Consider the following 26,066-nt stretch of genomic DNA (forward strand, 5'->3'; position numbering starts at 1 on the left):
TTTCAGAAATTTTTCACAATTAAGAGTATAATTTATTAAAGATGGTCTTTCCTACCTCTGTGGTGTGTGCCACACACACACACTATTTAGAAGTGCTATTAAAGAGAAGAGAGTCCAAACTGAATGACCTTTATAACTTACCTGTTGACATACAAGAGGCAATGGAAGCAGTTCCATTAAGAGAGAACTTCTAGGCCGGCGCCGCGGCTCACTAGGCTAATCCTCCGCCTAGCGGCGCCGGCACACCGGGTTCTAGTCCCGGTCGGGGCGCCGGATTCTGTCCCGGTTGCTCCTCTTCCAGGCCAGCCCTCTGCTGTGGCCCGGGAGTGCAGTGGAGGATGGCCCAGGTGCTTGGGCCCTGCACCCCATGGGAGACCAGGAAAAGCACCTGGCTCCTGGCTCCTGCTATCGGATCAGCGCGGTGCGCCGGCCGCATCGCGCTGGCCGCGGCGGCCATTGGAGGGTGAACCAACGGCAAAGGAAGACCTTTCTGTCTGTCTCTCTCTCTCACTGTCCACTCTGCCTGTAAAAAAAAAAAAAAAAAAAAAAAAAAAGAGAACTTCTATATATCTTCTGGCATTCAAAATGTGGGGCAGGTGTTTGCCACAGCAGTTAAGTCTCCACTTGGAATATGCATATCAGAGTGCCTGATCTTTATCCTGGCCTTCCTACTTCCAGTCCAGTGCCCTGATGATGCACATTCCAAGAGGCAGCAGGTGAAGGCTCAAGTACTTGGGTTCCTGCTGTCAATGTGAGAGAGCCAGACTGAGTTCCAGGCTCATCATGACTTTGGCCTGGCCCAACCCTGGCTATTGTGGGCATATAGGGAGTAAACCAGCAGAGAGAAGATGTCTGTGTGTCTCTCTTTGCCTTTCAAATAAAATGAATGTAAATTTAAAAAAAAAGTATTGGAGCTGGTATTGTGGCACAGCAGGTTAAGCCTCTATCTGCAATACTGGCATCCTATATCAGAGTGTGGTTTGAGTCCCAACTGCTTAGCTTCCAATTAGATCCCTAATCATGTGCCTAGAAGAACAGTGGAAAGTGGCCCAAATGCTTGGGCCCCTGCCACCCACTTGGGAAACTTGTATGGAGTTCCTGATGGGGCTCTTGGTTTCTGCCTGGACCAGACTTGCTTTCTATGGCTATTTGGGAGTAAACCAGCAGATGGAATGTCTCTCTCTGTCTCTGTCTTTGTTTCTCTAGCATTCTGCCTTTGTAAGTAAACAAATCAGGATAAGTACCTGGCTCCTGCCATCGGATCAGCGCTGTGCGCCGGCCGCAGCGCGCCAGCCGCAGCGGCTATTGGAGGGTGAACCAACAGCAGAGGAAGACCTTTCTCTCTGTCTCTCTCTCTCACTGTCCACTCTGCCTGTCAAAAAAATAAAATTAAAAAATTAAAAAATTAAAAAAAAAGAATTTATTTTATTTATTTGAAAGGCAGAGTTGCAGAGAGACAGAGAGAGATCATCCTTCTGTTGATTTGGTCCCAAAATGACCGCAATGGCTAAGGCTGAGCCAGACCAAAGCCAGGAGCCAGGAACTTCTGTGTCTCCCATGTGGGTGCAAGGGCACAAGCACTTGGGCCATCTTCTTCTGCTTCCGCAGTTGCATCAGCAGGAAGCTGAATTGGAAGTGGAGCAGCTGGAGCTCAAACTGGTGCGGCTTTACCCACTGCACCACAACGCCGGCTCCATAAATCTTTATTAAAAATAAGAAACAAAGAATCAAATTGTATTATACTACCCTGCTTAAAAATTTCCACTGTTATCTTAGAACCTTAAGGATTAACTTTATTACTGCAATGGTTTTTTTTATATTTGTTTATTGGAAAGGCAGAGTGACAGGGAGAGAGAGAAAGAACAATCAATCTTCCATCCACCGTTTTACGCCCCAAATGCCTGCAATAGCCAAGTCTGGGCCAGGCTGAAATTAAGAAATAGGAACTCCATCCTTGTCTCCCACGTAGGTGGCAGGAACCCAAGCACTTGGGCCATCTTCTGTTCCCCAGGCACATCAGCAAGGGGATGGATTAGAAATGGAGCAGCCAAGATTCCAACCTGTGCTCCCATAAGGAATGCCATCTCTTTGGTAGCTTAACATGCTATACCACAGTGCCAGCCCCTAGTGTGATATTCATGGACTAAATCTTGGTTACTATTTTCACCCTACCTCAGCTATACTTGTCTGACTTCTTGTGCAGTGTATTTCACTCACACTAAACTACTTGTCATGCATTTTATACCTCTGTGCCTTTGTTCTTGTTCTGTCTTCAATTTCTGAATTTATCTCAGTTCAACTTTGTGCAACTTCCTTTGTGAAGACTCCTTTGCCAGTGGTTGCTTGAATTATTCAGTCTTTTTGTGTTCCTAGAACATGTTATAGTATAGCATTTATCATTCTTTATAGTAATCGTTGTATACTCATTTAGTGCTCTGGTATGTAGTAAAGAGACATTGAATAATATTTTTGAGTCTATGATGATCAAGATTATTTTCTATCTTCCATTTCCTCCTTTCTTCTCTTTTTTATAGTTTTAATTTCTCTCTAACCCCTTGTAAGTAACTGTCAAGATTAAAGTTCAGGTAATGACTTAACTACAGAATGAGAAAGAATGTGAAGGATACTAGTGAAGGTCAGGCATCAAATATTTATACTAGTTTAATAGTCCAACATGAAAATCAGCTTTCTTGTTTTTATAGGCCCAGTTTGAGCAATTTGTTCTTTTTTATGAAACTTAGTTATGAGCATATAATATTGGAAAACAATGCCAGACTGGCAAGAGATACAGCTGTAAGCAAAAAGGCATCCTTTTCCAAGCTAAAAATTATTGATGCTTAAGCAAGATCTGTTGGTATTGTGAGGAAGCATTTTGGCCCATTCCCTACCCTGTACTGTTATATCTGGAGGCAGACATGTTGGTTGTTGCTATACACACACTGAGATGCTTATAGAAGATAAAACTTTATATATATATATATATATATGTAGGTATATGTATATATATCTATGTATGTATATATGTAGAGAGAGAGTGATTTGTTTGGGAATTAAGGTGAGGATGAAAGAATTTTAAAGGTTTCATTGGATCAGTGTGGTAATCTGTAAATAACTTGAAGGGTAGATTCTAGAGACATTGGTTTCTTTGCTTTACATCAAAGTTCCCATGAACTTTTTGAAGACCCCCTTCCATGCAAGGATTTCAAAATTTTTTTTCACCAGGAAGAAATTATGTTTTAATTCTAGTTTCAAGTTCTACTGTTTGAAGTACCTTTGCACATTGTAAGAAAGTATTAATCAGTGCTGTTTTTCTCCCTACCCACTTCTCCCTCCCTCTCTCTACTACTTCATTGTTTCCTTTTTTCTTTTTCTTTCTTGACAGACCTTTAGAACCTCTACCCTGCCCTATGATTTTCCATTGAGATTTAAACCGCATTATTTTTCTCTTGAAAGTTATGGATGAGCTAATTGAAATCTAATAATTGAAATGATCTTATGATCATGTATCTTGAATTGGTAGAATAAAAAATGAGACCTAGGTTTCCTGATTCCCTCTAGTACATTCTTTGCAGAAACATATATCAGTCCCACTGGTATGTGAAATTCGAGCACTGAAGAGTTTTAGTTCATTTTCATTTTAAATCTTAAAGCCAAGTTTTTTTTTTTTTTTGACTCTTTGATATTATGAAGTAACCTTATTATTGTGAGACTTGAACTTCAAGAACCTAATCCATTTGGTATCGAATGTCGATGTTTGGTGCCATTGGTTTAAACATATTATCAGGTACTTAGAGTTACCATTTACTATCATTACTCAACCCTTCAAAATAAGAACAGAGATTTTTGACATACTGAATTTGGGTAATTGTTACCAGGTTCCAGTTTAACCTGAAGAAGGTAAAGAAATGTTTTGATATAAATCATTGAAATGTTGAAATAAAAAAATGCCATCCTTTGATTTTGGGGACTAAAATTTCTAGCTCACTTCTTTATCAATTTTATTAAACTGATAATATGTTAATAAATGTGCATATAAAGATTATTTCTCAGTGGGGGAATGGGCATAACCCAGATAATGTCTTCACCAGCCAAATATTAACAACTACCATGTGTTGGCTTTTTTTTTTTTTATTTAATGAGCATAAATTTCCAAAGTACAGCTTATGGATTACAATAGCTTCCTCCCCCCCCACCCCCGTAACTTCCCTCCCACCCACAACGCTCCCCTCTCCCACTCCCTCTCCCCTTCCCTTCCATGTGTTGGCTTTACCTTATCACTATGCTAAGTTACTTCTTTGGGAGAGAGAGACATTCAACAGGTTAAGATGTCACCAAGAAAGATGAAGTACTCTACAGCATTGTTTTCAAATTCTAAGAGATTATAGAGGGAAGGATCAAATAGAATTTTGTAAAGTCAGTTACCAGTTCTCAGAGTAAATGACATTTAAGTTAGAATTGGAAAAAAAAATCAAATTTCAGATCTGGTAATCTTCAAGTTTTCTTCTATATGAAATCATTATTGAGTTATCATTTTCATAATCTCTTTTTATATTACATATATATTTTATATTACAGCACTTAAGGTTAATAATACTTACTTTTGTATAGATCAGGAACCTGACAATTTAAGAGATTAGATAGCTTTTCTAAAATCATCCAGCAAATGGCACAGCTAAAACATTAACTTAAGTTGGCTCCAAGTGTGGTACATTTTCCATGGTATGAATGAGGGATAGTATTGTACCAAGTTGGATCATACATCCCTAAGAAGTAATCATCAATGTATCTTTTTTTAATTTTTTTTAATTTGTGAGGCTGACAGAGAGAGGCAGAGAGAAAGAGAGAGGCAGACAGACAAGCTCTTATCTGCTTGGTTCACTCCCCAGAAGCCCACAATAGCTAGGACTAAAGCCAGGAGCCAGGAACTCAATTCAAGACTCTTATCTGGGTGGCAGAGACTCTATTATTTGAGCCATCATCACTGCCATCCAGGGTCTATATTGAAAGCTGGAGTCAGATGCCAGAGCTGGAGGGATTTAATACAGGTACTCCGAAGTGGAACGTGAGTGTCCTAAGTACCAGGCTAACCACCTACTCCTGTTAATATTATTTTAACCAATTAAGTTTGGGTCTCAGTTTACCTTATTTATTTATTGCTGAAGATAAAAATTGTAATAGTTATATTTGCGATCAGACTACCATGTTAAATGTAGGTTTTATATAGCTCCAGTGAGAATTAAAAAATCAGATTGCTTCTAAACTATTTGAGGTATCACCAACCTTAGTAGAAATATGATTCTGCACAAGTCTACCTCCCAGTCACCAAACCCTGACAAAAGTAACAAATGTGGAACCGGCTTTGTGGTGCAGTGGATTAAGCTGCCACCTGCGATGCAGGCTACCCACTGACCGCCAGTTCAAGTCCCTGCTGCTCCACTTCCAATCCAACTCTCTGCTAAGGTGGCTAGGAGCTGTGGAAGATGGCCCAAGTACTTGAGCCCCTGACACCAACACGGACAATCTGGATGGTATTCCTGGCTTTGGTATGGCCCAGCCCTGGCCATTGTGGCCAGTTGAGGAGTGAACCAGCAGATGCAAGATGTCTCTCTCTCTCTTGCTCTCTCACTGTGACTCCCACTCTCTGTAACTGCATACAAATAAGTAAAATAAATCCTTTTTATAAAAATGTTTCAAATTCCTTCTTGATAAATAATTTTGTAGCATAGGAAATGTAACATGAAATTTTATAATCTGATGAAAGTTATAATTTAAAAGAAAGAAACAGTCTTGAAAATACTTCTTGTATGTTTTTGCAAACATATAAGGTAGATTTCTGTTAATTAAGTACATGTTTTTATGCTAGAATCCCGACCATTGTCAATTCCTGTGAAAGCCATGCTGAGTGTATCCAAAGGCTGTAGAAGTCCAGAAGAAAGAATGAAAGAATTTATTGGAATCGTATGGAATGCAGTGAAGAGACTCACACTACAGGTACAGTAAAAATTACAGATATTGTAGCTCTAATTTCTAAAATCCATTTTACTTTTCAGCATCATTAATATTGATGAAAATTTTTTCACAGAATAATGCTCATGTATACTATCTCATTTCCATAATTTAATTGGAGACATTATTTAATTGCTTATAGTGAGCAATAGTGTATGGATCTCCTATTTATAAACATGATAAAGTTATAAAACTACATTTTTGAGATGCTCATTTTTCAAAAAAATTATTGATTGATTTTTATGTATTTGAAAGGCAGAGAAATGAGACATGGAGAGCCATCTTCCATCTGTTGGTTTACTCCTCAAATGCCCCAATAACTGGGGCTGAGTAAGGTGCAGTTCAAGATTCCAGAAATCAGCCTGGGTGCCATGGACCCAGCTAGTTGATCTATCACTTGCCACCAGAGTGTGCTTATAGTAGGAAACTTGAATTAGAAGTGAAAATGGAGTGCACAGCGTGGTGGTGTCATAGCTTAAGTTGCTGCTTGTGAGGGGTTAGTGCTGGTTCTGGTCCCAGCTGTTCCACTTTTACTCCAGCCCCCTGCTAATGCTCCTGGGATGGTAGCAGAAGATGGTTTGAGTACTTGGGCCCCTGCCACCCATATGGGAGACCTGGATGGACTTTTGGGCTCCTGGCTTAGGCCTGTACCAGCCCATGCTGTTGCAGCTATTTGGAGAGTGAACCAGCTAATGGAAAAATCTCTCTTTCTGTCTGTCACTCTGCCTTTCAAATTAAACAAATAAAAAAATCATAAAAATAAGATCATGTTTTGGCCAAACACGTTAAGTCACCTGCAACAATGGCATCATCCCATATGAACTACAGTTCAAATCCTGGCTGCTTCACTTCACAACCAGTTCCCCACTTATGTTGTTGGGAAGGCAGAAGAGGATGGCCTGAGCACTTGGGCCTCTGCCACCCATGTGGGAGACCTGCATGGAATTCCAAGGTCCTGGCTTTGGCCTGGCCCAGTGCTAGCTATTGTAACTATTTGGGGAGTGAGCCAGTTGATGAGTATCTCTGTCTTTTCTTCTCTGTAATTTTGCCTTTGAAATAAGTAATTGTAAAAAAAAAAAAAAAAGTGAAGCTGATGTTTGAATCCAGGCATTCTGATAGGGGATGTGGATGTGCCAAGCAGCATCTTAACCACTATGCCAGACACCTGTCCTTTGAGATGTTTCTTGAATTTAAAAAAATTATAATTTTTGTTTATTTAAAGCATCATTTAAAAAATATGAAATGTTCAGTGTTCAGATCACATTTTGTTGCAATACTGAGATAAAATTTTAATTGAAATTAAATCAACATAAAATTTATATTTTCTGATTATAAATTAAATATGAAAACTGTGGGGAGCAGCCCGGACTGGACTGAGTTACTGGAATTAAGACTTATTCTATGCATCTGCTCTCCCACAATATGGCGCTGGGAGAGAAGTAAACAGCTTCTGCACAGCTGCCTCCAGTTCAGCCAATAAACTGTAGGACTTGCTCCTGATTGGAGGAGAGCAGCGTACTCGGCGTGTGGGCAGCCGAGTTGGGATTGGCAGAGGAGGACTATAAAGGAGGAGAGAGACGGCATGCACCAGGAACATCTAAGGGGAACATCTAAGGGGAACACCTGTGCAGCCCCCGAGAAAGCCGGCCGGCGGTGTGCCGCTCCCCTGCGGAAGTGGGGAATGTGGCCAGGGGGAACTGCCCTTCCACGGAGGTGGAAGGGATAGTAGCCAACCCGGGAAGAACCAGCAGCAAACCCGGGGAGGGCCGAGCAGACAGAAAGAACAGCGCAGGGTCCTGTGTTGTTCCTCCACGAAGAGGGGGAGCGACATAATGGTGCCGTGACTCGGATATGAAGCCTAGGCAGGGTTCAGTGTCGCTCCTCCACGAAGACGGGGAGCGACATAATGGTGCCGTGACTCGGATAGGAAACCTAGGACGGATAGAAAACTTAGGAGGGAAGAAACAGGAAGAAGTGGAAAATACCGGAGAGAGAGACTAGCAAACAGCCTAGGGGAAAGCCGGACGAAAAAGGTGCCGGAAGAAGCTATTGAAAGCCTAGGCATAGACTCAGATATGGACTACGGGGGGAAGCTGGGAGAAATCTCTAAGGTCGAAAGCGAAAGTGAAAGCTAGAACAGACTCGGATGCGGACTGTGGGGAGAGGCCAGGAGAAATGAGGGAGGAGTATTGTTGGAGGAAAGCTTGGGGAAACATACCGGGTAGAGAAAAATGTTAGGGAAATTGAAGCCGCGGGGGGCAGGCCGAGGCGGAAATGAAAGCCACTTTGGGATTCTCAAGTTAGCCCGGGAATAGGGGGCGAAAAGTTGAAACCAGAAGCTGAAACGTAAGCCAGATTGGGATCCGTCTGATTAGCCCGGGGAGCAAAGGACGGGAAGCCAAATCGTGGGGCGGAGACGTAAGCTGGGTTGAATTCGCCAGGCTAGCCTGGGGAACTTAGATTGAATGCTAGTGGCGGACACGCAAGCTACGCTGTGTGACTCGCGGAAGCCGCCGCGTGCAGAGAGAGCACGGGGCGTGAATAGATAGGGAACGCGGGGCTGGCGCGAGGCCGTGGTTCAGACGCAAAAGGGCTAGTGAGAGACCGCGGAGTATGCGCGCAAAGCCGAGCCGCGCAGATGAGAGAGAAGCAGGCTGAAGCGGCTCAGCCGGAAAGCCGCCGAGAAATAGCCTCGGGGCGGGCGCCGGGAGGCCGCGGGGATAAGAGAAACAGAAGTTTAGAAGTAAAATGAGAGAAATAGAGAAATAGGAATGCTGGAAGATAGAAGTAAAATGGGAGAAATAGGAATGCCCGGAGATAGAGAAATAGAGAAATAGAAAGGCCTCCCCTCAACATGGCAATGAGAAAGCTTGGATTCGGTCTGCCTGATTAAGTGAGGCGATGAGCACCTGCGGGCGGCTAGCAGCTTATGCGCCGCAGGTTTCCGAAGACAGGCACGAATTAACATCAGTAAGGCCTCCCCACAATACAGCAATTAGGAGGCTTGGATTCGGTCTGCCTGATTAAGGCGGTAAGCACCAGCAAGCAGCTCGACCAGAGTATGAGCTGCAGGTCACCGAAGATAGGCACGAACCAACACTAATAAGTCTCCCCCACAATACGGCAATGAGAAGGCTTGGATTCGGTTTGCCTGATTGTTAGGGCTTGTAAGCCCCTGCGGGCAGAGCAGAGCATGCGCTGCAGGGCACCGAATACAGGCACGCATCAGCGCCTAAAAACCTCCTCACAACATGGCGAAGAGAGGACCTGGATTCGGTTTGCCTGATTGATAGGACTTGTAAGAACCTGTGGCAACTCTAGCAAGTAGAGCAGAGTGTGTGCCGCGGGACACCGAAGACAGGCGCGTATCAACGCCAAAAAAATAAAAAGAAAGGGGGATCTGTGGGGAGCAGCCCGGACTGGACTGAGTTACTGGAATTAAGACTTATTCTATGCATCTGCTCTCCCACAATATGGCGCTGGGAGAGAAGTAAACAGCTTCCGCACAGCTGCCTCCAGTTCAGCCAATAAACTGTAGGACTTGCTCCTGATTGGAGGAGAGCAGCGTACTCGGCGTGTGGGCAGCCGAGTTAGGATTGGCGGAGGAGGACTATAAAGGAGGAGAGAGACGGCATGCACCAGGAACATCTAAGGGGAACATCTAAGGGGAATACCTGTGCAGCCCCCGAGAAAGCCGGCCGGCGGTGTGCCGCTCCCCTGCGGAAGTGGGGAATGTGGCCAGGGGGAACTGCCCTTCCACGGAGGTGGAAGGGATAGTAGCCAACCCGGGAAGAACCAGCAGCAAACCCGGGGAGGGCCGAGCAGACAGAAAGAACAGCGCAGGGTCCTGTGTCGTTCCTCCACGAAGAGGGGGAGCGACAAAAACTAATACTATTTACTTTTATTGTTACTGAATTTTCTTCTTGTGTTCATTTTTTAAAATGAGTTATTTTTATTTATTTGAAAGGCAGAGTACAGAGATTGAAAGAGAGGGAGATCTTCCATCTGCTGTTTGCTCTGGTGGGCCAAGCTGATCCAGGACCCAGGAGCTTCATCTGTGTCCCCCACAGGGGTACAAGGGCCCAAGCACTTGAGTCATCCTCTGCTGCTTTCCTAGGCATATTAGTAGGGACCTGGATTGGAAATAAAGCAACCAGGATTTGAATTGGCATCCATATGGAATGCTAGCATTGCAGGTGGTAGCTTACCCACTGTGCCATTCTTCCAGTCCCATTGTTTTCACTTTTAAGTACATACAACTCAAGCTTAGTGAATTATCTACCTTCCAGATCATGTTTAACTTGATAAAAATATGTAACTATATCCTTATCCCACAAACATAGTTAAAATAACTCAATAGTTATAAATTTTAGGTTTTAATATATGATATTTTTTCTTTGAATAAAATATGACATACCCTAGAGGTATCATTATAGAATTTTATGTGTACTAGGCAGTAGTCCTGAATCCTTCCACTTGTGCTGAAGATCTAAAAATTTGCAAGTGAAAGTTGCTTTCACCTTAAAAATGAGAGCAAGCTAGATGGTCTATAAAATTACAGTTATTTGAAACACACAAAGAACTGAGGTCCCAAATTGACATTCCCCTAACATCAATGTGCAAAAATCCAAAAGTGAGTAGCAACCCAGAGATCCAAGAATCTAAGAAAGCTTTGAGCAGAGTAAATAAAAAGGAAACCACAGCTAATTAAGTTATAGTCAGACTCCTAAAATTCTAAAGATGAAGAGAAAAATTGCAAAGCAGGGAGAGAAGAAAGGCACTTTATACAAATGAACAGTGGTAAGAATTTTTCCTAAAATCTCATAAAAAATAATGGAGGATAGAATATGTCGCTCCCCCTCTTCGTGGAGGAACGACACAGGACCCTGCGCTGTTCTTTCTGTCTGCTCGGCCCTCCCCGGGTTTGCTGCTGGTTCTTCCCGGGTTGGCTACTATCCCTTCCACCTCCGTGGAAGGGCAGTTCCCCCTGGCCACATTCCCCACTTCCGCAGGGGAGCGGCACACCGCCGGCCGGCTTTCTCGGGGGCTGCACAGGTGTTCCCTTAGATGTTCCCCTTAGATGTTCCCCTTAGATGTTTCTGGTGCATGCCGTCTCTCTCCTCCTTTATAGTCCTCCTCCGCCAATCCTAACTCGGCTGCCCACACGCCGAGTACGCTGCTCTCCAATCAGGAGCAAGTCCTACAGTTTATTGGTTGAACTGGAGGCAGCTGTGCGGAAGCTGTTTACTTCTCTCCCAGCGCCATATTGTGGGAGAGCAGATGCATAGAATAAGTCTTAATTCCAGTAACTCAGTCCAGTCCGGGCTGCTCCCCACAGAATAAAATGGAATAGCCACTTTTGTATGCTCAGGAAAATAAGCTGCTAACATAGAAGTCTATATCCAGCAAAAATTTTTGGCAAAATAAATATGTAAAGATAGAACTTTTCTCCAACATGCAATTACTACAAGGTACATTGAAAGAAGTTCTCTAGGCTGAAAACAAATGATAACATATAGAATCTAGGTTTTTCAAGCAGTAATGAAGTATACTACAAAAAGTGAATGTATTGAAAAACAGTGAATATTAAAGAAAAATATGTTTTATTCAGAAATACACGTGTGTGTGTGTGTTTTAAAGATTTATTTATTTGAAAGAGTTAACAGAGAGAGAGGAAAATGCAGGGAGAGAGAGAGAGAGGTCTGCCATCCGCTGGTTCACTCCCCAATTGGTTGCAATGGCTGGAGCTGTGCTGATCCAAAGCCAGCAGCTTGGAGCTTCTTCCGAGTCTCCCATATGGGTACAGGGACCCAAGACCTTGGTTTATTTTCTACTGCTTTCCCAGGCCATACAGAGAGCTGGATCGGAAGTGGAGCAGCCAGGACTTGAACTGGCACCCCTATGGGATGCCAGCACTGCAGGTGGTGGCTTTACCCACTGTGCCACAGCGCTGACCCCATCAGTGTTTTTTAATATCTTGGCTATATCAGCTTTTCTTTCTCCTTTGAAATTTATTTCAGTATTCAAAAAAATGTGACACTTGTCATAATGAAGGAGCTTTGATTCAGTAAGAACTCATTGCTTAAATGGAATTTCAGTTAATTATCCATAAGTGTTTCCAAGATCTCTAGTTTTTCTTGTATTCTGGTCAGTTCTTGGTTCTACGAATGTAAGGAGATTATCACTGCTAAAATTCAGCTTAAAAGTTACATTTTTCCTCAGACAGCCTCTAACTAAAAATACCAGTGGCTAGTCTCTTCGTTACAATTTTCTGAGCTCTTAATTTGAATGGTCAGGTGACCCATACCTAGATTCTTGACCTGCAGAAGTGATAAAATGACAAATATGCATTGTTTTAACCTACTCCATTTGTAGTAATTTATTTTACAGGATAGAAAATAAATACAGGAAAAGGTACATCATACATACATATAATGTATTCATCTTAATTACTGTAACAAAAAATGCTTGTCACGAATCGTTTTTTAAAAATATGTGTAGGACATCCTCTATTGCATAGTATTAGTGAAAATGACAATTTGAAATGCTACTTAATGTAGGAGCCAGTAGCCTGCAATTTCACAGTACTTTACGGCCTCTTTTTTGTCACTATACGGCTTATAAGGAGAGTTAAGAGAAGAGTGGGAAGGTTAAAGCATGGCTTGTCATTTTTTTTTTTTTTTTTTGTTAGCTCTTAGCTTGCAGGAATGTGACTTTTTGCAGATGTCATCTGTCTCACTAATCTCAACCAGCAAAAGGATGCCTTTTCCTATTATTATTTCCCTGGTAACTCCTTGTGTTTACTCACCTGCCCTTCCTTAAAGCTTCTTTCAGTGTAGCCATGGATCTCAGATGGGACGGATGAGATAAGATGAATCCAGGAAACATTTATTTAATCTATATTATATGTGATTGTAGAAGTAGAATATCACAATTCATCCAAGTTGTTGCTGAGCTCTGCTAGTCAATGTTAGTCATTCATCTTATAATCTGTTTCATTGCATACCACTCAATCTGCCTAAAACCACATAGCCATACTCTCTTTCAGAGTAGGGTTAACTGAGCCAAATGTTTTTGTTCCTGATAACTATATCTATTTACTTAATTACATGTAGCTTTTCTCAGTATAAAATCTTTATCTAAGGGATGTCTTGCTATTAATGGAATGAAAATGGTACATGATCTGTGTTCTCTTTCTCAATTTAATCAAACATGACCTGTCTTCTTAGATTTCTCTAGTTTGTATTCATATAAAAATAAATTGAGCAAAATACTTTCTTATTTCTTAGATTTCCCCATAATGCCTTGCCAAACTTTATGTGCTCCTCTGCTTGTAGTGACTTAACACATTATTTTTGTTAATTAAGTCATTAATAAAATGTTTTTTCCTCATGAGTACTACCTTACATCTTAGTATATATTTTTAGCAATAATAATGATAATAGTCTACTATTTATAATAGTAATACTCTAATAATAAGAGTAATTTGTGGTGCATTTAGTATTCAATATTAGGTAAACTCTGAATTGATTAATAAGTAGTTTAAAAGATGAATAAGTTAATACACAAAGCACAAACTCCTCTTGCAGTGATTGTGTAATTACTAGTAACTTATCTGATTGTAGTTCACTTTGAAGTTGTAAATTATGACTACATAAATGATATTTCATGAAAAAAAGAATAATCTTAATATCAGATCTTTCTCCAGTACACTACCTTAAATATCAAGCATCTCACTAGCATTTCAAGCCTGCTGTATTCAGGAGTAAGCAGTATTTTTGTTTTACTAACTTTTATATATATATATATTTTTTTTTTTAACTTTTACTTAATGAATATAAATTTCCAAAGTACGGCTTATGGATTACAATGGCTTCCCCCATAACGTCCCTCCAACCCGCAATCCTCCCCTTTCCCATTCCCTCTCCCCTTCCATTCACATGAGGATTCATTTTCGATTCTCTTTATATACAGAAGATCAGTTTAGCATACATTAAGTAAAGATTTCAACAGTTTGCTCCCACACAGAAACATATAGTGCAAAATAATGATTTTTTAAATGATGATGAAATCAGATCAGACCTATTGTCATGTTTAATCCCAGTGAGAGTCAAGATCAGTTTAGTATACATTAAGTAAAGATTTCAACACCCATAGAAACACTAAGTGAAATATACTGTTTGGGTACTCGTTATAGCATTAAGTCTCAATGTACAGCACATTAAGGACAGAGATCCTACATGAGGAGTAAGTGCACAGTGACTCCTGTTGTTGACTTTACAAATTGACACTCCTGTTTATGGCATCAGTAATCTCCCTCGGCACCAGTCATGAGTTTCCAAGGCTATGGAAGCCCCTTGAGTTCTCCGACTCTTATCTTGTTTAGACAAGGTCATAGTCAAAGTGGAGGTTCTCTCCTCCCTTCAGAGAAAGGTACCTCCTTCTTTGAAGACCTGTTCTTTCCACTGGGATCTCACTCACAGAGATCTTTCATTTAGGTGTTTGTTGTTGTTGTTGTGTTGTGTTTTTTTTGTTTTGTTTTGTTTTTTTTGTTTGTTTGTTTTTTTTGTTTTGCCAGAGTGTCTTGGCTTTCCATGCCTGAAATACTCTCATGGGCTTTTCAGCCAGATCAGAATGCCTTTAGGGTTGATTCTGAGGCCAGAGTGCTGTTTAGGACATCCGCCATTCTATGAGTCTGCTGAGTATCTCGCTTCCCATGTTGGATCACTCTCCCCTTTATTTATTCTATCGGTTAGTATTAGCAGGTACTAGACTTGTTTATGTGCTCCCTTTGACTCTTAGTCCTTTCATTATGGTCAATTGTGAACTGAAATTGATCACTTGGACTAGTGAGATGGCATTGGTACATGCCGCCTTGATGGGATTAAATTGGAGTCCCCTGGTATGTTTCTAACTCTACCATTTGGGGCAAGTCAGCTTGAGCATGTCCCAAATTGTACATCTCTTCCCTCTCTTATTCCCACTCTTATGTTTAACAGGGATCACATTTCAGTTAAATTTCAACACTTAAGAATAACTGTGTATTAATTACAGAATTAAACCAGTCAAATTAAGTAGAACAGACAAAAAAACTACTAAGAGGGATAATGTATTAAGTTGTTCATTAACAGTCAGGGCTATGCTGATCAAGTCACCGTTTCCCATAGTGTCCATTCCACTTCAACAGGTTTCCTTTTTGGTGTTCAGTCAGTCGTCACCAATCAGGGAGGACATATGGTATTTGTCCCTTTAGGATTGGCTTATTTCACTCAGCATGATGTGTTCCAGATTCCTCCATTTTGTTGCAAATGACTGGATTTCGTTGTTTCTTACTGCGGTATAGTATTCTAAAGAGTACATATCCCATAATTTCTTTATCCAGTCTACCGTTGATGGGCATTTAGGTTGGTTCCAGGTCTTGGCTATTGTGAATTGTGCTACAATAAACATTAGGGTGCAGACCGCTTTTTTGTTTGCCAATTTAAATTCCTTTGGGTAAATTCCAAGGAGTGGGATGGCTGGGTCGAACGGTAGGGCTATATTCAGGTTTCTGAGGAATCTCCAGACTGACTTCCATAGTGGCTTGACCAGTTTGCATTCCCACCAACAGTGGGTTAGTGTCCTTTTTCCCCACATCCTCGCCAGCATCTGTTGTTGGTAGATTTCTGTATGTGAGCCATTCTAACTGGGGTGAGGTGACACCTCATTGTGGTTTTGATTTGCATTTCCCTGATTGCTAGTGACCTTGAACATTTTTTCATGTGCCTGTTGGCCATTTGGATTTCCTCTTTTGAAAAATATCTATTGAGGTCCTTGGCCCATCTCTTAAGTGGGTTGTTGGTTTTGTTTTTGTGGAGTTTCTTGATCTCTTTGTAGATTCTGGTTATTAACCCTTTATCTGTTGCATAGTTTGCAAATATTTTTTCCCATTCTGTCGGTTGTCTCTTCACTCTCCTGACTGTTTCTTTTGCAGTACAGAAACTTCTCAATTTGATGCAATCCCAATAGTTGATTTTGGCTTTGACTGCCTGTGCCTCCCGGGTCTTTTCCAAGAAGTCTTTGCCGGTGCCAATATCTTGAAGGGTTTCTCCGATATTCTCTAATAACTTGATGGTGTCAGGTCGTAGATTTAGGTCTTTAATCCATGTTGAGTGGATTTTTGTGTAAGGTGTAAGGTAGGGGTCTTGCTTCATGCTTCTGCATGTGGAAATCCAGTTTTCCCAGCAGCATTTATTGAATAGACTGTCCTTGCTCCAGGAATTGGTTTTAGATCCTTGATCAAATATAAGTTGGCTGTAGATGTTTGGGTTGATTTCTGGTGTTTCAATTCTGTTCCATTGGTCTATCCATCTGTTTCTGTACCAGTACCATGCTGTTTTGATTACAACTGCCCTGTAGTATGTCCTGAAATCTGATATTGTGATGCTTTGTTTTTGTTGTACAAGATTGCTTTAGCTATTCGAGGTCTCTTGTGTCTCCATATAAATTTCAGCACCAATTTTTCCAGATCTGAGAAGAAGGTCTTCGGTATCTTGATTGGTATTGCATTGAATTTATAAATTGCTTTTGGGAGAATGGACATTTTGATGATATTGATTCTTCCAATCCATGAGCATGGAAGATTTTTCCATTTCTTGGTATCCTCTTCTATTTCTTTCTTTAAGGTTTTGTAATTTTCATCGTAGAGATCTTTAACGTCCTTGGTTAAGTTTATTCCAAGGTATTTGATTGTTTTTGTAGCTATTGTGAATGGGATTGATCTTAGAAGTTCTTCCTCAGCCATGGCATTGTCTGTGTATACAAAGGCTGTTGATTTTTGTGCATTGATTTTATACCCTGCTACTTTGCCAAAATCTTCTATGAGTTCCAATAGTCTTCTCTGATTGTAATTATTTCTCTTCTCCTACTAGATTTGGGTCTGGTTTGCTGTAGGTTTTCTAGATCCTTGAGGTGAATTGAAAGCTCATCTATTTGGTGCCTTTCCAATTTCTTGATGTAGGCACCTATTGATATAAACTTTCCTCTTAACACTGCTTTTGCTGCGTCCCATAAGTTTTGGTATGTGTGCTGTTATCCTCATTTACTTCCTTAAAATTTTTGATTTCTCTTTTAATTTCTTCTATGACCCATTGTTCATTCAGGAGCATGTTGTTCAATCTCCATGTGTTTGTGTATGCTCTAGGGATTCCTGAGTTGCTAATTTCCAACTTCATTCCTTTATGGTCTGAGAAGCTGCATGGTATGATTCTAATTCTTTTGAATTTGCTGAGACTTGCTTTATGGCCTAGTATGTGGTCAATCCTAGAGAAGCTTCCATGTACTGCTGAGAAGAATGTAAAATCTTTAGCTGTAGGATTGAAAGTTCTGTAGATATCTGTTAGATCCATTTGGGCTATAGTGTCGTTTAAATCTACTGTATCCTTGTTGATCTTCTGTCCTGTTGATCTGTCTTTTTCTGAGAGTGGAGTATTGAAGTCCCCCAGTACTATTGTATTGGGGTCTAAGTCTCCCTTTAAGTCCCTTAACAAATCTTTTAGTTAAACTGGTGCCCTGTAGTTAGGTGCATATACATTAATAATTGTTATATCTTCTTGTTGTATTGATCCCTTAATCATTATATAGTGTCCCTCTTTGTCTCTCTTAACGGTTTTTGTGGTAAAGTTTATGTTGTCCGATATTAAGATGGCTAAGCCCGCTCTTTTTTCATTTCTGTTGGCATGGTATATCTTTTTCCAGCCTTTCACTTTCAGTCTGTATGGATCTTTGTTGGAAAGATGTGTTTCTTGTAAGCAGCAAATAGATGGGTTTTGTTCCTTAACCCAATCAGCCAATCGGTGTCTTTTAACTGGACAGTTCAGGCCATTCACGTTCAATGTGACTAATGATAAGTGGTAACTTTGCCCTGCCATTTGCCAAAGATAAGTTCTAATATATGCTTTGAATTCCCTGTGATCTTTTGCTGTGAGGTTTCCTTCCTTTACCTTCTTTCATATTGATGACCGTGTTTCTGTGTTTCTGTGTGTAACACATCTTTAAGCATCTTTTGCAGGGCTGGTCGAGTGGCGACAAATTCTTTCAATTTCTGTTTGCTATGAAAAGTCTTTATTTCACCTTCATTCACAAATGAGAGCTTTGCAGGATATAATATTCTGGGCTGGCAGTTGTTCTCTCTTAGTACCTGGGCTATATCTCGCCATTCCCTCCTAGCTTGTAGAGTTTCTGATGAGAAGTCAGCTGTGAGTCTGATTGGAGATCCTCTGAGAGTAATCTGACGTTTGTCTCTTGCACATTTGAGGATCTTTTCTTTATGTTTCACTGTGGAGAGTTTAATTACAATGTGTCGTGGTGAGGATCTCTTTTGGTCGTGTTTATTAGGGGTTCTGTGAGCTTCCTGTACTAGGATTTCTCTGTCCTTCTCCAAACCTGGGAAATTTTCTGCTAATATCTCACTAAAAAGGCCTTCTAATCCTTTCTCCCTCTCCATGCCTTCAGGAACTCCTAGAACCCGAATGTTGGGTTTTTTAATAGTATCCTGAAGATTCCTGACAATATGTTTTAGATTTCTGATTTCCTCTTCTTTTCTTTGGTCTGACTGTATCCTTTCCTGTTCTCTGTCTTCTAAGTCCGTTATTCTCTCTTCTGCTTCTCCCATTCTGTTTGTAAGGCTCTCTATTGTGTTTTTCATTTGATCTATTGAATTCTTCACTTCATTATGATTTCTCATCACTATCACAGTTTCCTGTTGTACTAGTTGTTTCGTTTCATTTTGATTCCTCCTTAATATTTCATTTTCATGAGAGAGATTTTTTTATCTTGTCCATTAAGGATTTCTGTAGTTCAAGAATTTGTTTTTGAGAACTTCTTAATGTTCTTATCAATTTTTTGAGATCTGCTTCTTGCATTTCTTCTATATCATCATCTTCATAATCTTGAATTGGGGTGTCTTTTTCATTTGGGGGCGTCATGGTGACTTCCTTGTTTTTATTACCTCGGTTTTTGCGTTTGTTATTTGGCATATTGGAGATATTTGGTTTCTTCACTGTGGTGCTTTTTCTTGTTATTCTATGACTCTAGATTAAGTGGACTGTCTGTTTTTGATGGAGCCTTAGGGCTTGAGATGGGTGTGACCTGAGAGCTCTGTTTGGTGTGCCAAAGGTGACACTCCCAGGTTAGGCGTGGTAGATCTTTCTCTCTCTCTCTTTCTTTCTTTTTTTGATTCAAAAGGGAAGTAATTCCACACAGCTGAATGAAGTTGGAGGTAGTTAGCAGGCAAATGATATACCCACAGGAGCCAGAGATCGGAAGCTCTTTCCCAAGGACCACACAGGGAATCTGTTTGGCCCTCAGAGTGGGCTCAAATTCTCCTTCAGTCTCCCACTGGGTTGCCAAAGTTACGGAATTGTAGCATCTCTGGAGAGTACTCACGTGAATTCTGTGAGTTCTCTCCCCCACCGTCTCTTTTTTCACAGTCTCAGTTCAGTAGCACCACAAATTTACTAGATCCTAATCTCCTGTTAATTGGTCCCGCCCAGAGTCAGGTTTTTCTGCTAGGCTCAGGGCCGGTGCAGACCTGAGGTCGCTCTGCTCATGACGTATGTCCAAGATAGCGCCTGCTCTTTGTCTTGCTCGCCCTTGAGAGGTGAGTGGAGAGAGAGAAACCCGTGTCCGTACCAGTCACCTTTTTTCTCTCTCTCTCTCTCTCTCTTCTAGTTTGCCTGGTGAACTTTCCCCACCCCGGGGGTCGTTCCCTCTAGTCTCCTCTCTCTGCTTGCCTGCCGGTGTCTCGGGCTATTGAGGTTCGGCTCACCTCACGTTCCACCGCTGGTGTGTTGAGTCTGCCACTGGTGTCCCGAACTGTGGGCTCCCACGCTCTCCACGCAGGTCCACTGTGAATCACGCGTTCCGGAAGAGTTTCTTCTGCTGTTTCCTCCCCTACTCTTCCTTGAACCTGCAGTATTTCCACTTTTATTAAACTGTCTCTCCCCGGATTATCAGTGTGCTCCCTTCCTATTCTGCCATCTTGCCTGAATAATGTGGTATAGTTTCTCTTTTTTGATATAATTTTTTTTTGACAGGCAGAGTGGACAGTGAGAGAGACAGAGAGAAAGGTCTTCCTTTTGCCGTTGGTTCACCCTCCAATGGCCGCCGCGGCCGGCGCACCACGCTGATCTGAAGGCAGGAGCCAGGTGCTTCTCCTGGTCTCCCATGGGGTGCAGGGCCCAAGGACTTGGGCCATCCTCCACTGTACTCCCTGGCCACAGCAGAGAGCTGACCTGGAAGAGGGACAACTGGGACAGAATCCAGCGCCCCGACCGGGACTAGAACCCGGTGTGCCGGCGCCGCAAGGCGGAGGATTAGGCTAGTGAGCCATGGCGCCAGCCGTGATATAATTTTTTAAAAATATTTATTTATTTGAAAGGTAGAGTTAAGAGAGAAGGAGAGACAGAGATCTTCCATTCGCTGGTTGACTATGCAGATGGCCAAAAGGGCCAGGAATGTGCCTGGCCATAGCCAGAGAAGCTTCCTCTGGGTTTCCCACATGGGTGCAGGGGCCCAGAAACTTGGGCCATCTTCTGCTGCTTTCTTAAGCATGTTATCAGGGAGCTGGAATGCAGAAGCCAGACATGAACTGGTGCCCATATGGAATGCTGACACTGCAGGCTATGGTTTAACCTGCTGTGTCACAGTACTGGCCCCCTTGGTATAATTTTGAGATGTCCTATAAAAAAGGTCATGAAAGATAGTAAATAGTAGGTTATATGATTATTTGACAACTCTGGGAAAATGAAGTCTACTTTTTATATCCACAGGTTCTGCATTTCTGGATTCAATCACCCATGTAAACAACGCAGCATAAAACTGTTTTGATAGTATTGACGTTTTGTTGGGTATTATAAGTAACCTAGAGATAAGTTTAAGTATACAGGAGAACTGCATAGGTTACATGCAGATACCTCCACCATTTTATCTAAGGGATTTATTCTTCTTGATATAGAAGGGCCATTGTATTCTAATGTAAGATTGCAAGTGGTATCTAAAATATAGTATGTATAAGCAAATATTTAGGCACATCGGTATTCCACAACATAAGAAAAACTGGAGACTCCTTGCTAACGTACTTGGGGAAAGCAACAGAGGGATACCCCAAGTACTTAGAACCCTGCACTCATGTGGGAGATCCAGCTGAAGTTCCAGTCTCCTGGCTCCAGCCTGGCCCAGCCTGGCCACCTCAGCCATTTGGTGATTGGATCAGCAAATGGAAGATTCTCTTGCTCTTTGTCTCTTCCTTTCTCTGTAACTCTGCCTTTCAAATAAAGAAAGAAAGAAATCTTTTTTTATTTTTAAAGATACACTGGAGAATGTCCCCTTCTTGTCAGGCTGAAGTAACAGAGCCCAGATTTTTTTAGGTTCTTATATGGAAACATGGTTTCCAAACACTAGACAGTAAGCCAGGTTGGACATTGGTCCTTAAATTAGTGGGGTAAAATCAGCAACACTTGATAATTAGTGGTTTTTCTGGCTGAGGCAGATTGGGTAGATAAACAATACCATTAGATGAAGGGAGAAGCAGCTTTTCAGTCTAGAAGCAAATAGGGACTTTGAATTTACACATTGTATTCGAAATACCTGTGAGATATTCAGATATCTGTTAGAGAGTAATATATTCATACCTGGAGTTTAAGGAAAACTTCTTTTTAAGAAAGAGTAGATTTATAATATTGAAAGTCATTTGCACATGGTTAAAAGCAGGAGAATGAGTCATTCAAAAAACCATGTAAAGGTAAAAGAGCAGTGGATCAAGAGACTACCATTTCCAAACACATTTAAGTAAATGTACTTGGAACCAAAATGAGTTTACAATCAGGAAATTGTAAGGCAGTGGTCAGAAATGTAGGAGTTGAAGCCAAGCGTGTGTGGAATTTTGAGGAGCCAGTAGTCAGTAGTATACAATTCTGAATGTTAACTATGGGCTTTACTTGGCTCATCAGTAGTATGTAATGATTAGATTATGTAATGTTTAAGGTTACTTCCAATTGTAACATTCCTGTGTTGTTTTTTTTTTTTTAATAATGCTAGTGTCTTAATGAACTTAATCTTATATGTACTAAATTAATTATAAGTAGATATGATGGTGCTTCTCATCCTTTTCTTTTTAATTGTGATAAAGTATACATAACACAGTTTATCTCCCTCACCATTTATAAGTGTGCAGTTTATTTTGTTATTTTTTGTAAGCATGCAGAGTAAAAATATACATATAATTACAGAAATACTAAATGATACATGTTTATCCTTGTTAGGTTATCTTGAATATGACCTGGGTATTGTGCTTGCCTTACTGTAGTCTTAGCCCTGTGTTGAACATATTGTATATTTAAGCATTGCCCGTGCTTGCTTCGGCAGCACATATATTTAAACATTTCCAGAGGTTAATGTGTCCTGCAAATTTTATCAAATAGATTAAATAGGCACCCCAGGTTCTCTCCTGGTTGGGGCGCCAGATTCTGTCCTGGTTGCTCCTCTTCCAGTCCAGCTCTCTGCTGTGGCTCGAGAGTGCAGTGGAGGATGGCCCAAGTCCTTGGGCCCTGCGCCCGCATGGGAGACCAGGAGGCAGCACCTGGCTCCTGGCTTTGGATTGGTGCAGCGCGCCGGCCGTAGCGGCCACTTTGGGGGTGAACCAACGGAAAAAGGAAGACCTTTCTCTCTGATTCTCTCTCTCACTGTCTAACTCTGCCTGTCAAAAGAAAAAAAAAATTAAAATCTAGGCTCTACAATGCAGACATGGAAAGCCAAGACACTGTGACAAAAATATCCTACATGAAGGATCTGTGTGAATGAGGACCCCAGTAGAAAGAAGGGGCCAACCATGAAGGATGTGCTTTTCTATGAAGGGAGGAGAGAACTTCTACTTTTCCACTTTGCTTATGGCCTTGTCTGAATACTGACGAAGTCTGCGATCACAAAAGGCTTCCATAGCCTTGGCAGCTCAGGTGATCACTGAGGTCATAAATAAGAGTGTTAATTGATAAATTAACAACAGAAGTCACTATACACTCATTCTTCATGTGGAACCTCTGTCCGTACTGAGTTGTACTATGAAAATTAACTGCAAAACTTGTTCTCAGACAGTACTTTTTACAGTGTGTGTGTATGTGTTCAAACTGTTGAAATCCTTACTTAGTATAGAGTTGGAATTAAAAATGAATCTTAAAGAAAAATGTGATGGGAGAGGGAGTAGGAAGTGAGACAGGAGTGGGGAAGGGAGGGTAGGTTGGGGGCAAAAAAACACTATGTTCCTAAAGTTGTACCTATGAAAATTGTATTCATTAAATAAAAGCTTTAAAAAAAGAATAAGAAAATCTAGGCTCTAAAATTCTGAGGTTTTTTTTAAAACTATTGTCCGTTTCCCAAGATGTTTTATGAACTAACATATAAAATAGAAAACTATGAAGTTGTCATCAGACAAAGCAGAGCATCATAACTTTGAGTCATCAGAAGATAATTCTTTTAGTAGATGTTTGAGCAAGTAAATGTGTTGGGAATCAGATTTTCTGGAAAGTTGATTTTTGGAGCCAAAGGTGGTATTTGCTAAGCTTGTCCTCTTTTTTACTTAGGATAGAAAGACGTACATTGCCTAAATATATAAACAACATTTGCTATAACTGATTTTTTAAAAGATTTTATTTATTTTTTGAGAGGCAGAGTTAGAGAGAGATCTTCCAACTGTTGGTTGATTCCCCAGAAGGCCACATTGGCCAGAGCTGGGCCAATCCAAAGGGGCCAGGAGTTTCTTCTGGGTCTCCCAGGTGGTTGCAGGGACCCAAGCATGTGGGTCATCTTCCATTGCTTTCCCAGGCCATAAGCAGAGAATTAGATCAGAAGAGAAGCAGCCAGGGCACGAACCGGCACCTGTATGTTATGCTGGTGCCACGGTGTAGGCTCAGCCTACTATACCACAGTGCTGGCCCCCTGATTTGTTTTTTAATAAGAAAAAAGACCTTTCTTCTTCTGTTAGAATGGATAATTTTATAAATCTGCATGCAGTCTTGAGATTATTTTTCTTTTCATGTATGAGCTTTATTTTGAGTATTTTAACAACAGGTCGTTATGACTGATTCTTTGCAGTTTTCTCAATGTATTATATTTCAGAAAGTCATATTTTAAAAACTTTTTAAATTTTATTTTATATTTTATCTAGAAGCATTTATTTGGTAATGTCATGCAGTTGATAAAGAGAAATACTGAGGCATGGAATTCACTAAGAAAGGAGAATATTGCCCTAGTTTTCTGCCTAATTCAGGTTTTTGTCTTTTTTCCCCCATTTACACTAATGTTTGTATTGCATCCTATGACATGTCCTATATTGTTCGGTAAGTTGGTTGGTATTTGATAATCTCTGAAGTGTTCTAAGTAGACAGTATAATCTAATGGACTTTAAAATTTTTACTGCAACTGTCCTGGTATCCCTTTTGCTAATAATGATTTGTTACTACTGTAGTGGGGCTGCTTCCCACATTCTGTTGGATTTTGATAAGTGTCAGTCTAGTGTCAAAAGCACCATAAGCTGATTAAGCAAGACCTATAGAATTTTCTCTCTTAGAAAATTAAATCGTATTGTTTGATGTCCTGATATCCAGTGAACTCTAATTTAACTTTAGGAATAAATTTAGGGCTAGATGTGTCAGGACAGATGGATCAACTGTCAGTCACTTTAATTATAAAATTAAGTTGTTTTATTTAATGCTTACAAATTATGCACACAGGCCAACATGCTTGTCTACAGATACTGAACAAGTGATAACCATTTCACAGTAATTCAGATTTAGGAATTTTTTTTTCATGTTTTCTGCTTGACAACTTTTTATGGAGAAGATGAGATTTATAACCTCTAGAAAAGAAGAAACCAAGGTTCATTTCTGAAATTTTTAATTTCAGGCCCTTAATTGGATATATTTATATTTCTATATATGAAGATATCCAATGTATTTTCGCAATGCATTGAAAAGTTATAAAATCGGACAGCAGTTATTAGGGCTATAGTTTATGTATTTGTTGTAGTGCAGTTGGAATATTGTATTTTTGTGATCCCTATGTAGTACATGGTTTAACCATAAGCAATTGCATTAAAAATGCACTGTTGACTATCTTTTATAAATCTATGGAAGTGAATATGTTGAATCTGACATACAGTAGATGTGTGGTGTTTGTTATTGACTTATTTAGCAAACATTGAGGTGGCATATACTATGTAAAACCTTCATTCTGTTAATGACTTTACTCTTTAAAGATGATGCAACTGAAGCCATAAAAGATTAAAAAAGATCCCACAGCTGGAGTAGAACACATCTAACCAACAATTCAGTTTTATTAATTATAATTACCCTTATAGGATGCTGCTATAGAGAGAACTGTTTTATACTTGTATAAAACATCGGTATGAAGCATCAGTATCTGATGCTAATAAAAATAATTGTTTTCACTTATATAACAATTGTTTATTAAATACCTAGTACGTACTAGTTCATGTACTAAGACCACAGAGTGAATAAGCTAGACAAAGTGTTTTACTTTATATAGCTTTTATTCTGGGAAAATTTTATAAGGATTTTAATATTGAAAAATATTTTAAGCTTTTTAGGGCTGGAACTATGTCTTTTGTTTCTGTACTCCAAACTTTCAGCTGAGTTCATGGTAGATATTAAAGAATGTATGAATAAAAAAAGGAAAAAATAATGAAATGCAACCTACGATATTTCTTTGCTTTTGTTTTTTATTTGAAATTGTTTACTGAAGAATAAAATATATTCACACATGGTACATTATTTCATTCTATAGAAGTTTTGCAAATTATAATGATAACATGTTTCAAGTTTAAATAAAGAAATATGTTGCTTATTGGATTATTATTTCAAAAGGCAAGAAATATGGTACAGTGTTTGACAGAGTTTGTATATAAAGTGCTGTTTAGGATGGGCAGTGCATAATGACTAGTTTTAGAATAATGTGTAAGAGAAATCTTTCTTTGTTTTTAAATGAATTGTTATCAGAATTAAAGAGCA

The 26,066-nt window shown here is 40.3% G+C and overlaps 1 protein-coding gene across 18 annotated transcripts in view; it reads left to right on the forward strand.

Moving 5' to 3' along the window:
* VPS13B (vacuolar protein sorting 13 homolog B) overlaps nt 1-26,066 on the forward strand; it is a 778,478-nt gene that overhangs the window by 328,423 nt on the left and 423,989 nt on the right. For all 18 annotated transcript variants that reach the window (XR_011389260.1, XR_011389259.1, XM_051844655.2 and 15 more), the window contains one exon: nt 5,864-5,991. Coding sequence is in view for 16 of the 18 variants with exons in the window: in XM_051844655.2 (XP_051700615.2) it covers nt 5,864-5,991 (128 nt within the window). In the remaining 2 variants the exon portion in view is untranslated. The remainder of the gene's footprint in view (nt 1-5,863; nt 5,992-26,066) is intronic.

This window comes from Oryctolagus cuniculus, chromosome 6 (genome assembly GCF_964237555.1).
Source record: "Oryctolagus cuniculus chromosome 6, mOryCun1.1, whole genome shotgun sequence".
NCBI classification, from domain to species: Eukaryota; Metazoa; Chordata; class Mammalia; order Lagomorpha; family Leporidae; genus Oryctolagus; species Oryctolagus cuniculus.